Genomic DNA, 12,054 nt, shown 5'->3' with positions numbered 1-12,054 from the left:
TAACCTTTCATGGACCCCTTTGGCAGTCTGGTGAAGCCTGTGGACCTCATCTCAGAATAATATTTTTAAGTGTATACAATAAAATATAAAGGATTCTAAGAAAAACTTAATTTTAGGAGTTCCCGTCGTGGCGCAGTGGTTAATGAATCCGACTAGGAACCATGAGGTTGGGGGTTCGGTCCCTGCCCTTGCTCAGTGGGTTAAGGATCCGGCGTTGCCGTGAGCTGTGGTGTAGGTTGCAGACGCGGCTCGGATCCCGTGTTGCTGTGGCTCTGGCGAAGGCCGGTGGCTACAGCTCCGATTGGACCCCTAGCCTGGGAACCTCCATATGCCGTGGGAGCGGCCCAAGAAATAGCAACAACAACAAAAGACAAAAAGACAAAAAAAACAAACAAAAAAAAAACTTAATTTTATTGAAATGCGAGTTTTGGGGGGTTTTTTGGTTTTTTGCTTTTAAAGTCCGCGCCCGAGGCATATGGAAGTTCCCAGGCTAGGGTTCCAATCGGAGCTGTAGCCACCAGCCTACGCCAGAGCCACAGCCACGCTGGATCCGAGCCACGTCTGCAAACTACACCACAGCTCACGGCAACGCCAGATCCTTCACCCACTGAGTGAGGCCAGGGATCGAACCCGCAACCCCGTGGTTCCTAGTCAGATTCGTCAACCCCTGAGTCATGACGTGCACTCCAGAGGAAGGATTCTTTAGCGTGCTGGGCACAGTGGCAATTAGAAGGTGCTACCCCCCAGCCCATCACACATCCCTCTTGGCACTGCTCATCCTGTTCCGTGGATGTCCCTGGGCTGCCGGTTCTATGGGTGGTATCCATTGCCAGTGCCCAGCACGGTGCCGGGCACACAGTGAGTGCTTGGGAAAGTTTTGTCACATTGATTTGATTCTTCCCTTGACCCAGGGAAGGGAAGGGTCATGGCTCATGTGGAACAGATACCATGTGCTAGATACTTGTGCATTATTTCCGCCAATGTGTATTGAGCTCCTACTGTGTACCAGGCCCTGGTCCGGTGCTGGATGCTGAGGGATCAGTGGTGAACAAATTCGACAAAAATCCCTGTTCTTGTGGAACTGACATTCTGGTGGGGTAGACAGAAAATAAGCCAGTAAACAAAAAGACAAAGGAGGGCGTCCCCTTCGTGGCTCAGTGGTTAACGAACCCGACTAGGATCCATGAGGATGTGGGTTCGATCCCCAGCCTTGCTCCGTGGGTGAAGGATCCAGCATTGCCGTGAGCTGGGGTGTAGGTCACAGACGTGGCTCAGATCCCATGTTGCTGTGGCTGCGGCGTAGGCCAGCGGCTGTAGTTCTGAATTGACCCCTAGCCTGGGAACATCCATATGGGGCAGGTGCAGCCCTAGAAAGCAAAAAAAAAAAAAAAATGCAAATGAGATGTAGATCCTGATGACAGTTAAGTCTGGGAAGGAAAAAAGCAAGGGAAGTGGATGGAGTGAAGGCAGAGGGCAGTGGGGAGGGGATGGGGAGAACTTTTTGGACCAGACAGTGAACAAGGAAAGGAGCGAGCGAGCGAGTAGCTGTGCAGGCACTGCTCCGAGCGCAGTGTGTATTCTGTCACATGATGCTCACAGCCACCGTGTTATTAGAAGACTGTCCCAGCAGGTGGAGTTCCCTTCGTGGCACAGTGGAAACAAATCCGACTAGGAACTATGAGGTTGCGGGTTCGATCCCTGGCCTTACTCAGTGGGTTAGGGATCTGGCATTGCCGTGAGCTGTCAAGTCCTGTTATTACCCTCATTGTACCAAAGAGGAAACGGAGGCACAGAGAGGGTGAGGGTCTTCTTCTGAGTTACCAGCAAGTAGAAGACAGAGTCAGGTTTCGAACTGAGGTCGTGCAGCTCCAGAGCCCTTGCCCTTGACCTCTGTGCTTCAGGGAAGAGAAAGCAGCAAGGTCAAGATGCTGAGGTGTCACTGGAGCTTTGGAGGAGCAGGGGACAGAGAGGATGCTGGTGTGGCGGGGGAGGAGTAGGAGGGGATGGGTGGGTGGACGTGGCAGTAGCCAGCTCATGCATCTGGGAGGATGCCAGCCAGATTTCCAGCTCTGGGACATGGAGACCAGGCTGGGCGTAGAATGATGCAGGTTCACAGCTCCCCTCCATCTTGCAGACTATGAGGAGCCCCTGGAGCAGCGCCTCCCGCTCGGCGTCAGCATCTCCTGCGTTGTCATCTTGATCATCTGCCTGTCCTGCTATTTCGGCATCATTAGGTGAGTCCTGGGCCTCGGTGCGGGATGCTGATGCCGTCAGCCAGCACCCCCACCACCAGGCCACGGAGTGGGCGGGAAGTCTCCCCTCTGATCTATCAGCCTTTCATTCACCAAGAGAATTTTTTTTTTTTTTTGTCTTTTCTAGGGCCGCACCTGTGGCCTATGGAGGTTCCCAGGCTAGGGGTCTAATCACGGAGGTGTAGTCGCCAGCCTATGCCAGAGCCACAGCAATGCCAGATCCGAGCCGCATCTGCAACCTACACCACAGCTCACGGCAATGCCGGATCCCTAACCCACTGAGCAAGGCCAGGGATCGAACCCGCAACCTCGTGGTTCCTAGTCGGATTTGTTTCCGCTGCGCCACGACGGGAACTCCACCTGCTGGGCCAGTCTTCTCCCTTCTCTGAGCCCGTTTCCCCATTGCTGTCCTTCCCACCGCCGCTCACTGCGTTCACTGCTCCAAACATCTTGCTGTTCTTCAAACACCCCAAGCAAGTGCTTTCCTCTGAGCCTTCGCACTCGCTGTGCTCTCTGCCTGGAAAGCCCTGTCCCCAGGCTTCTCCAAGACCCTCTCCTCCTCCACCTTCAGTTGTTTCTCAGAAGTCACCTCCTCAGGGAAGCCTTCCAGGATCACACCCTTTATTACTCTCTATTCCCTTATCTTCTCCTTTTTTTTTTCCCCCTTTATTTTTAGGACCGTAGATGTGGCATATGGAAGTTCCCAAGCTAGGGGTTGAATCGGAGCTACAGCCGCCGGCCTACACCACAGCCACAGCAACGCCAGATCGCCAACCCACTGATCGAGGCCAGGAATCGAACCTGCATCCTCATGGATCCTAGTTGGATTCATTTCTGCTGAGCCACAATGGGAACTCCTCCCTTATCTTCTTTATTTTTATTCCCGGCACTGAGAGTCAGGGATGAATGACGTCATATAAGCCTTTCTTTGTTCATCGGTCTCCGTCTTCTAGAAGGTCAGGTCCTCCAGGCCAGGGGTTTTGCTTCTCTTGTTCACAGTGTGTGCCCAAGGTCTGGCACAGTGAGTTGGACCTAGTAGGTGCTCAATGAATATGTCTTGACTGAGTCGAGTGGGCAGAGGCTAACCTGAGGGGGCCTGAGGACCTTCCCTCCCAGGGCTGACACTCTGGGGCTCCAGGCTGATCCAGGAAGGGAGAAGGAATCCCTCAGCCTCTCAGGCCATCCTAGTCCTCTCCCCAGCACCCTGTCCTCAGCTGCTCCAGGGTGAAGGTTAAAGGGGAAACCCAGAATTCTCTCTCTGCAGCTTGAGCCTCTCCTAATACCCCGGGACTTAGAGGCAGCCACACCAGCAACTCCACTCTGAATAGCGGAATCTGGAGCATGAACCCAGCTCTTCTGCCACCCCACCCCCAGCCATCATTTCACCTCCCCGGGCCTCAGTTTCCTCATCAGTAGAGTGGGCTTAGCAGGAGAACCTGTTTCAATGGGGTGAGGGCACGATCTATTGTGGTCTGTGCATGGGGGTTGGAAGAAGAATTTCTGCACTTGTACTGGGATGAAGAGAAAGAAGAGTTTATTGAGAATAGAAACGCTGCTAGTGCAGCAGGATGACTTCCTGATGATCAGGGACCCCAAAGAGAAAGAAGAGTTTAAAACAAGAGATGCTGCAAGCCGCAGCAGGCCAGCTTCCTGATAATCAGGGAGAGCAGACAGCGAGGGTGTGGTCATGTCTACTTTTATAACCCAGGGAGAGGGGAGGTCTCGCGATAACACCCGCCGGCCTGCTGATTGGTTGGGAAAAGAGGGGTTTTACCATACACTTGCTGATTGGTTGGGGGCATAGAAGGCCCCTCTAGGGGTGCGATGAGGGGTGGGCCACATACCTTTCCTAGTAGAGGGCAGGAAGGAATAGGCTAGGTTGCTCAAGCTGGGGGGTGGGGGGCATTACAAGGAGATGGATGGGGCGATGCTAAGGGTCTGGTAATTCTTGTCTTGGCCAAACACCGGGTTCCTTGCAGAGGCTTCGAAGCCCACACAACATCCCTGAACCTACCACCATGATCTCTGATCCCTGATCATGTTGCTGAAACTCAGCCTTTGTCCACGGGTGCCAAATAGAAACAAGGAGACAGAATTTGGGGCAAAGGAGAAAAAAAAGTTGCTTTATTGCTTTGCCAGGCAAAGAAGGGTCACAGCAGGCTAATGCCCTAAAGACTGTGCCCTCCCCCTGCCCCCCCTCAACCGCCCCGAGAATAGGAAGTGGTTTTATAGTTTGGGAGTGGAAAATAGGGCCCTAGATAAGGATCAGAGTTGGCACAAGCGTGTATTCTTCTTCAAAGCTGCTGTTTAGTGGCCCCGGAACTGGTTCTGAGGGTCCTTCCTCTCTTGTTTCCATTTGTCGGGGGTTTGCGTTCTGCCAAAGAGCTCAAAGACACTGTTCTATATATTCCTTGGAGGAGGAACCAGGACCCTGCCCCAAGGCTGCACTATTGTCTCTGGACGGCTCCTCCCTGCTCTCTGCTTCCCCTCCCTTCCCTGATTTGCAACTGTTTGAATCTGCCCTTTAAAACTCAGAGAAGGCTGTGGAGGCTGAAGTTTATTCCCTAAAAATGAGAAATGGGGGACACAGAAAGGCTGATGCCCAGGAGGCCCTGCTCTGTTTCAATAAGGTTTTTGGTTTTTGTGGGGTTTTTTTTTTGTCTTTTTCTAGGGCTGCACCCACAGCATTTGGAGGTTTCCAGGCTGGGAGTCTAATCCGAGCTGTAGCCACTGGCCTGCACCGCAGCCACAGCAACACTAGATCCGAGCAGTGTCTGCAAACTACACCACAGCTCACAGCAACGCCAGATCCTGAACCCACTGATCAAGGCCAGGGATCGAACTCGCATCCTTATGGTTCCTAGTCGGATTCATTAACCACTGAGCCACAACAGGAACTCCTCAGTTTCACTAAGAAGAACATCCCTGCTTGTGATTCAGGGGCTGACACCTTGTCCTTTTCTTTTTCAGGATTAAGAAAGAATGGTGGGACCAAATTCCCAACCCAGCCCACAGCCCCCTTGTGGCCATTGTCATCCAAGATTCTCAGGTAGGAGAGCGGGTGAGGATGCTTTGACTGAGTGAATCGGGAAATAGGAGTCAAGATGTCTGGGATGTTGGGAGTTCCCGTTGTGGCTCAACAGGTTAAGAATCTGACTAGGATCCACCAGGACTTGGGTTCGATCCCTGGCCTTGCTCAGTGGGTTAAGGATTTGGCGTTGCCGTGAGCTGCAGTGTAGGTTGTAGAATGCGGCTCAGATCTGGCGTTTCTGTGGTTGTGGTGCAGGCCAGCAGCTGTAGCTCCGATTCAACCCCTAGCCTGGGAACTTCTATATGCCACAGGTGCCGCCCTAAAAAGAAAAAAAAAAAAAAAGATGTCTGCAATGTTAAGGATATTCCTTGGCTTTGGGGGTTGCACAGGGAAGTCATGGAGGTTTCAGGCTGGGGTTGATCCAGCAGCTTAATGCAGTCATTGGGAGCCCAGAGGCTTTATTCCCCTCCCTTGACTGACTATTCTTTCAGCCTGGGGTGGGCTCCTGTGGGGCTGGGCTCTTGGTTTTTCACTCCCTTGGGAGGAGAGGATCCCTGAGATCACCAGTACCTCATCTCCTGGGGAGGGGTACCTGTGCCAGGGCAGGAGGCCAGAAGGAGAGGGAGAGGGGGACAAGCATCCTGTGACTTCCTCTTAAGAGCAGGAAACTGCCCCCAAAGCACTAGCAAATATCTCCATTCTCCTTGGCTTGAGTTGTATCACAGCCTCTTTCATAAACCACTTCACCTCTAAGGAGTGGAGATACTTGAGACCAGCCAGGTGGCCACCGCTGAGCTAGGGGTGGGGCCAGCTTCCTGGGTGCAGTGGCCATGTGGGGTTTGCCTGAGCACCATCAGGGTGGGTAGGATACAGATCTCGTCAAGAACAGAGAGTCCTGGAGTTCCCGTTGTGGCTCAGGGGTTGACGAATCCGACTAGGAACCATGAGGTTGCAGGTTCGATCCCTGTCCTTGCTCAGTGGCTGAAGGATCCAGTGTTGCTGTGAGCTGTGGTGTAGGTCACAAATGTGGCTTGGATCCTGCATTGCTGTGGCTGTGGCGTAGGCCGGCAGCTACTGCTCCGATTAGACCCCTAGCCTGGGAACCTCCATATGCCGTGGGAGTGGCCCTAGAAAAGGCAAAAAGACACACACACAAAAAAAGAACAGAGAGTCCAAGTGTCCGAAATTCCCCAGGGACCCCATGGCAGGTTCTGGAGTCCAGGGGTGCTGGCTTTGAACCCTAGCTCTGCCACTTAGCGGCAGGGTGGGCCTAACAAGTTGCTTACCATTCTGTGTCTCCGTTTCCTCATGTGGGTTACACTAGTGTTTGCCTAACAGGGCTGATGTTGGAATTCACTGAGACACTGCCTGCAAAGTGTGTATTACAGTGCCCTGTGTGGACTCAGTGTCATTTATGTATCAGTTGGCTGATACATAATGGTTCCTGGTTGGATTCATTAACCACTGAGCCATGACGGGAACTCCCCAAACAATCTTTTCCTCGCCAGTGTGTGCTGAGTGTTGCTGGATGCCAGGCTGGGTGCAAAGCCCTCTCTGCTCTGTTTCATCGGCTGTCTCTGTGTTTTAGGTGTCACTGTGGGGTAAGCGGTCCCGTGGTCAGGAACCAGCCAAGTGCCCGTATGTATATGAATTTGGGTCTTAGCCTGTGTGGATTTGGAAGGGGATGGAATTGGGGTCACATTCCCCCTGCATGTCTGCCTTCTCCTCAGGGTTCAGCACTTGTCCTCTGGCGGGCGGGGAGGGGGGTGGTCTGGGTAGGTGAGCTGCTGACCAAGCCCCCTGAGTTTCACTGGGGGGGCCAAGCACACACGGAACCCCCTTGGGATACCCATTCTGTCCTGAGCAAGGCTGATGGGGTCCATCAGGGCAGCCGCACCAGTTGTTGAAATGTTGGCACAGTGGTGTACTGGTTGGCAAACAGCCCTACCCACCATCTCCCTGGCCTCCCTAGCCCCTCTCTCTGGGTCCTCTGGACCTACTCACAATCCAGAAACTGAAGGGTTTATGCCTAGCACAGCAGGGGACTCAGGACACTTCCCCAGCCCTAGACTGCCCCAGCCATTCTAATTGGTCATTATTTGCACTGTGGCATTGATCAGTATTTTAAATATCATCACTCCAACAAAGACCTTTCCTTAGTCAATCGACTGAGTTTGTATTATATGCCAAGCTCCAGAAATTTCAATGAGACACAGGTCCTGCCTTCAAGGAGTTTCCCATCTGGTAATGAGGGTAGACTGAGTATCGATTATAAAGTCTAGCGGTATATTTGCAATAGGCAGACATTAGTCCAGGGTGATTTCAAGCTGGGCTTTGAAGGATGAATAGGAGTTTTTCAGGTGGAGAAACTGAACTCTGAACAAACTTTGCTTTTGTAGACGCTGGAAGACTTGTCTTACCAAGCTCCTGCCCTGTTTCCTGGAGCATGGCGTGGACAGGGATGAAGATTCCTCGAAGGCTGCCAGAAATGGGCCTTCCCAGGGTCCTGCAAAAGCAGCATGGCGCCCCGTAGAGGTCAGCAAGACGATCCTCTGGCCAGAGAGCATCAGCGTGGTGCGGTGCGTGGAGCTGTTTGAGGCCCAGGTGGAGAATGAGGAAGAGGAAGAGGAGGAAGACAAAGGGAGCTTCTGCCCATCGCCCGAGAACAGCGGGGGCAGCTTCCAGGAGGGCAGAGAGGGCATCGCAGCCCGCCTGACAGAGAGCCTGTTCCTTGACCTTCTCGGGGATGAGAGTGGGGCCTTTAGCCCCCAGGGCATGGGACAGTCCTGCCTTCTCCCACCTTTGGAAAACGCCAGTGCCCCGATGCCCTGGGCCGAGTTCCCAAGGGTGGGATCCCCCGAGGCATCGTCCCAGGGCAAGGAGCAGCCTTTGAACCCAGAGCCAAGTCCTCAGGCCACCCCGACCCAGAGCCTAGCCAGCCTGGCTTTCCCAGAGCTGCCTGCTGTCATCGCCGACAACCCCGCCTACCGCAGCTTCAGCACCTTCCTGAGCCAGTCCTCAGATCCCGGAGAGCTGGACTCGGACCCAGAGCTGGCGGAAGCCCTGGAGGAAGTGGAGCCCAGCCTCCCTGCTGCCCCCCAGCCCTCTGAGCCACCCCCTACACTCCAGCCTGAGCCAGAAACCTGGGAGCAGATCCTGCGCCAGAGTGTCCTCCAGCGCAGGGCGGCCCCGGCCCCCGCCTCGGGCCCCAGCAGCAGCGGCTACCGGGAGTTTGTGCACGCAGTGGAGCAGGGCACTCAGGATCGCAGGGCGGCGGGCTCTGGCCCTTGTGGAGAAGCTGGCTACAAGGCTTTCTCCAGCTTGCTTGCTGGCAGTGCCAGCTGCCCAGGGACATCTGGGCTTGAACCCAGCAGTGGGGAGAGCGGCTACAAGCCCTTCCAGAGCCTCCCTCCTGGCTGCCCCGAGACCCCCGTCCCTACCCCCCTGTTCACCTTTGGACTGGACATGGAGCCCCCTCCCAGCCCTCAGAACCCACCCTTCCCAGGCAGCTCTGCAGAGTGCCCTGGCTTGGAGCCAGCGGTCAAAGGAGAAGATGGCCAGAAGCCCCCGCTGGCCCTGGAGCAGGCCGCCGATCCCCTCAGGGATGACCTGGGCAGCGGCATTGTCTATTCAGCCCTCACCTGCCACCTGTGCGGCCACCTGAAGCAGTGCCACGGCCAGGAGGACGGTGGCAAGGTCCACGTGGTGGCCAGCCCCTGCTGTAGCTGCTGTTGTGAAGACGGGTCCCCACCCATGGTGACCCCCCTGAGGGCCCCAGACGCCCCATCCAGTGGGGTCCCACTGGAAGCCAGCCTTTCTCCGGCCTCCCTGGCACTCTTGGGTGTCTCAAGGGAGGGTAAGATCCCCCCGTGCTTGCAAATCACCCCCAGCAATGTTCAGAGCTCCAGCCAGACCCCCACAGCAGTAGCGATGCTCTCCCCAGGGCCTGCGTGCATGGACACTTCCTAGGGGCGTGCCCTCTTCCTGCTGAAGTCTATAGGTGAGGACTGCACCTTACCTCTGCCTGCAAAATGCCTCCCCTCGGAAGGCAGCCAGGCTGGCAGAGTTCCGAAAGACTCGGAGAACCCCAGGATGGAGACGACCACCCCTGGGGCTGCCATAGACTGAATGCCCCTGGCTCCCAACACTGGCCTGGGCTCACCACATCCCGTGGGCACAGAGGGCGCCAGGCAGCTATGCCCACATCCAGCACCTGCAGGGATGGGGAGGTTCCTGGGCACCTTGACTTGTGAGCAAGCTCTTGGCCACGTCATCAGTCCACAGCTGCTGTAGCAGACTGTCCAGTCTGGCTCTGCTGCCCAGTCCTGGGATTAGCTGCCACCACCTCGGTGGATTGGATGCGGAACCTAAAAGCAAACCAAAGCCAACGGGGGAATGACTTGGGAGGCCATGGGAAATTAAGGTTCAGGACGGGTGGTCCTTTTCCCAGAGATGCCCATTCATTTAGCAGAGCGTCATAAGGTTGACAACTGCAGGGCGGGGTCTGGGCTACCAAGAGGAGCTTAGTTAAGTGGGGTATCACAGCAGTGACTGTGCCCGCTGCCTACACACCTGTAAGACCGGGGGCTCCTGTTAAGCACTGGATCTCCAGGATAAGCATCCTCGCTACCTTAGGGCGGGCATGTGCTCCCCGCGGATGCCATGGCTGGCGTTGATGGTTCAGAGGGAGTGGTTCAGGTCCCATGGTCCAGCCAGCTGGGTATCCCCAGTGCTGACACCAGGCACATTGCTTCACATCAGCCCAGACCTCAGGCTGAACAACGCTTGTTTGTGTGTATCTCAGAGATTGTTTCATCACCTGATATTTGTGTTTGCGGAGGAGAGTGGAAGGGAAAGCATGGAGTTTTGTATAAATAAAGATTCTTTATCTCCTTTTTAAAAAATTCATTAAACAAACATACTGCCAGGGACTGTCGCAAGGGCTTTATTCACTCATAGAATCCTCCCATCCTCAGGCACCGAAGCCCAAAAGGTTCAGTAACTTTTGCTGTCTCTGCCTGGATACTCGTCAGTTTCGTTACTACTAAGCCGCAACGGGAACTCCCATCCCTTCTCCATCTTAACACAGAGGAGGACGCAGAGAGGCAGAGAAAGCGGGAAAGTCACACATCCTGTTTACTGAGCACCTACTCTGTGCCAGGCACTGTGCTGGGAGTGAGGAAACAGGGAATGAGACAAAATCCCTTCCCTCCTAGATCTTACGGTTCAGTGGAGGAGACAGACATGAAAAAGACAAAAGGAAAAATCATCAACCTTTTAAAGAAAATAGGGGCCTAAGATGGGGGGGGTAGCTTACAGGGAGGTCTTTAAGGAGGTGACACCTGAGCTGAGACCTCTGTGACTGGAAGAAGCCAGGATGGACTGGAGGAAGAGCATTCCAGGCAGAGCGTAGAGCAAGTGCAAAGGCCCTGGGGCACATGGGGGTTGGCAGGTTCACATTACAGCAAGATCAGCTACAGAACCCTGAGCCAGGGACAGTTGTGAGAGACAAGGACGGGCAAGCTGGAGTGAGGAATTTCTATTTTGGCATCAGTGCCCCTTAGCCCCTCCCACTGAGAAACACAGCCCAATAGACACCCGTCTCTCTTCAGTCTCCCCAGTTCCCAAATGTAACCCATCCTATCATAAGCAGAAGCCCAGGAGAGGAAGTGGCCTGGGAAGTGTTCCTCCAATGGGCGTCCCTCTCACCTTGCAGAAGCGAAGGACTAAAGTTCCTCCTGACAACAGTGGTTAAAATCCTCGCTGCGGATACGCTGGCTCAGAAGTGAAGTGACTCCCGCCAGAAATGAGTTGATTAGCACAGGGGAACGGCTGGCTGCCAGGGCCTTTCTTGGGAATTTCTTTGACAAAGGACTCTTAAAAATCCCCTTAAAATCTGGCCTTGACCTGCCAGACACCAGTCTCCAAATTTGGCAAGGAACCCAAAGGTCTTGGAGGCTTGAAGCCCCAGGTCTCTGCTCTGCTCCCTCCGTCTCCTTTATCCTGCCTGTCCCTTCGTTGTCTCATGTGTATAATAGGAACGATAATAAAATCATGGAGTTCCCGTCATGGCTTAGCAGTTAACAAACCCAACTAAGATCCATTAAGTTGCAGGTTCAATCCCTGGCCTCAGTGCGTGAAGGATCTGGCGTTGCCGTGATCCGTGGTGTCGGTCGCAGACGCTGCTCGGATCTGGCGTTGCTGTGACTGCGGATCTGGCGTTGCTGTGACTGTGGTGTAGGCCGGCGGCCGTAGCTCCGATTGGACCCCTAGTCTGGGAACCTCCATATGCTGTGGTGCTGCCCTTAAAAGCAAAAAGTAAAACACAATAAAACCTGCAAGGGAGGATTGTCCTGAAAGTCATCTATATGACTGTCACCTTCCTTATCTCCTGGGTTCACCCCAACCTGACACAGGTGGCGAGAGTGAAACGGTACAAACAATGTAGAAATCTGGAATTCTCAGCCCTGACTACTGCTCTCGGCTTCCTCTTGTGAACAGCAACAGCAAAAAATGTTGCCAGCCATTTCAGTAAACAAACAATGGTGCCTGCCGTTCTGGTAAAAAATGTTGCACAAAACTAAGCCATCAGCCCCTGCAGCCGCCCCCAGCTGTATCGGGGGGAATTGGGGCTGGAGAAGAACAGGATGCCAGCCCTAGAGAGTTAAGACGCCTCTCCAAGGAATAATTTCAATAAACCTAGACTCTTGCATCTTCCCATAGAAAAGCCCTAAAATCAATGTCTGTTTTATGTGATTAGCAGTAATCTTT

General features: G+C 54.1%; 1 protein-coding gene across 32 annotated transcripts in view; it reads left to right on the top strand.

Annotated features, from left to right (window-relative positions):
• IL4R (interleukin 4 receptor) overlaps positions 1-10,187 on the top strand; it is a 50,887-nt gene extending 40,700 nt beyond the window's left edge. For 31 of the 32 annotated variants that reach the window (XM_085015904.1, XM_085015913.1, XM_021085873.2 and 28 more), the window contains 4 exons: positions 2,135-2,234; positions 5,223-5,301; positions 6,872-6,921; positions 7,683-10,187. In XM_085015904.1, the coding sequence (XP_084872030.1) occupies positions 2,135-2,234; positions 5,223-5,301; positions 6,872-6,921; positions 7,683-9,252 (1,799 nt within the window). In that variant the 3' untranslated portion in view covers positions 9,253-10,187. 32 annotated transcript variants of the gene reach the window in all.
• The last annotated feature ends 1,867 nt before the right edge of the window (positions 10,188-12,054 follow it).

The sequence above is a fragment of the Sus scrofa genome, chromosome 3, assembly GCF_054392235.1.
Source record: "Sus scrofa isolate SSC_HxYL_T2T_F1_AM1 chromosome 3, Sscrofa_HxYL_maternal_Yorkshire_Landrace_v2.0, whole genome shotgun sequence".
NCBI classification, from domain to species: domain Eukaryota; kingdom Metazoa; phylum Chordata; class Mammalia; order Artiodactyla; family Suidae; genus Sus; species Sus scrofa.
This window is presented reverse-complemented; position numbering and strand designations above follow the sequence as displayed.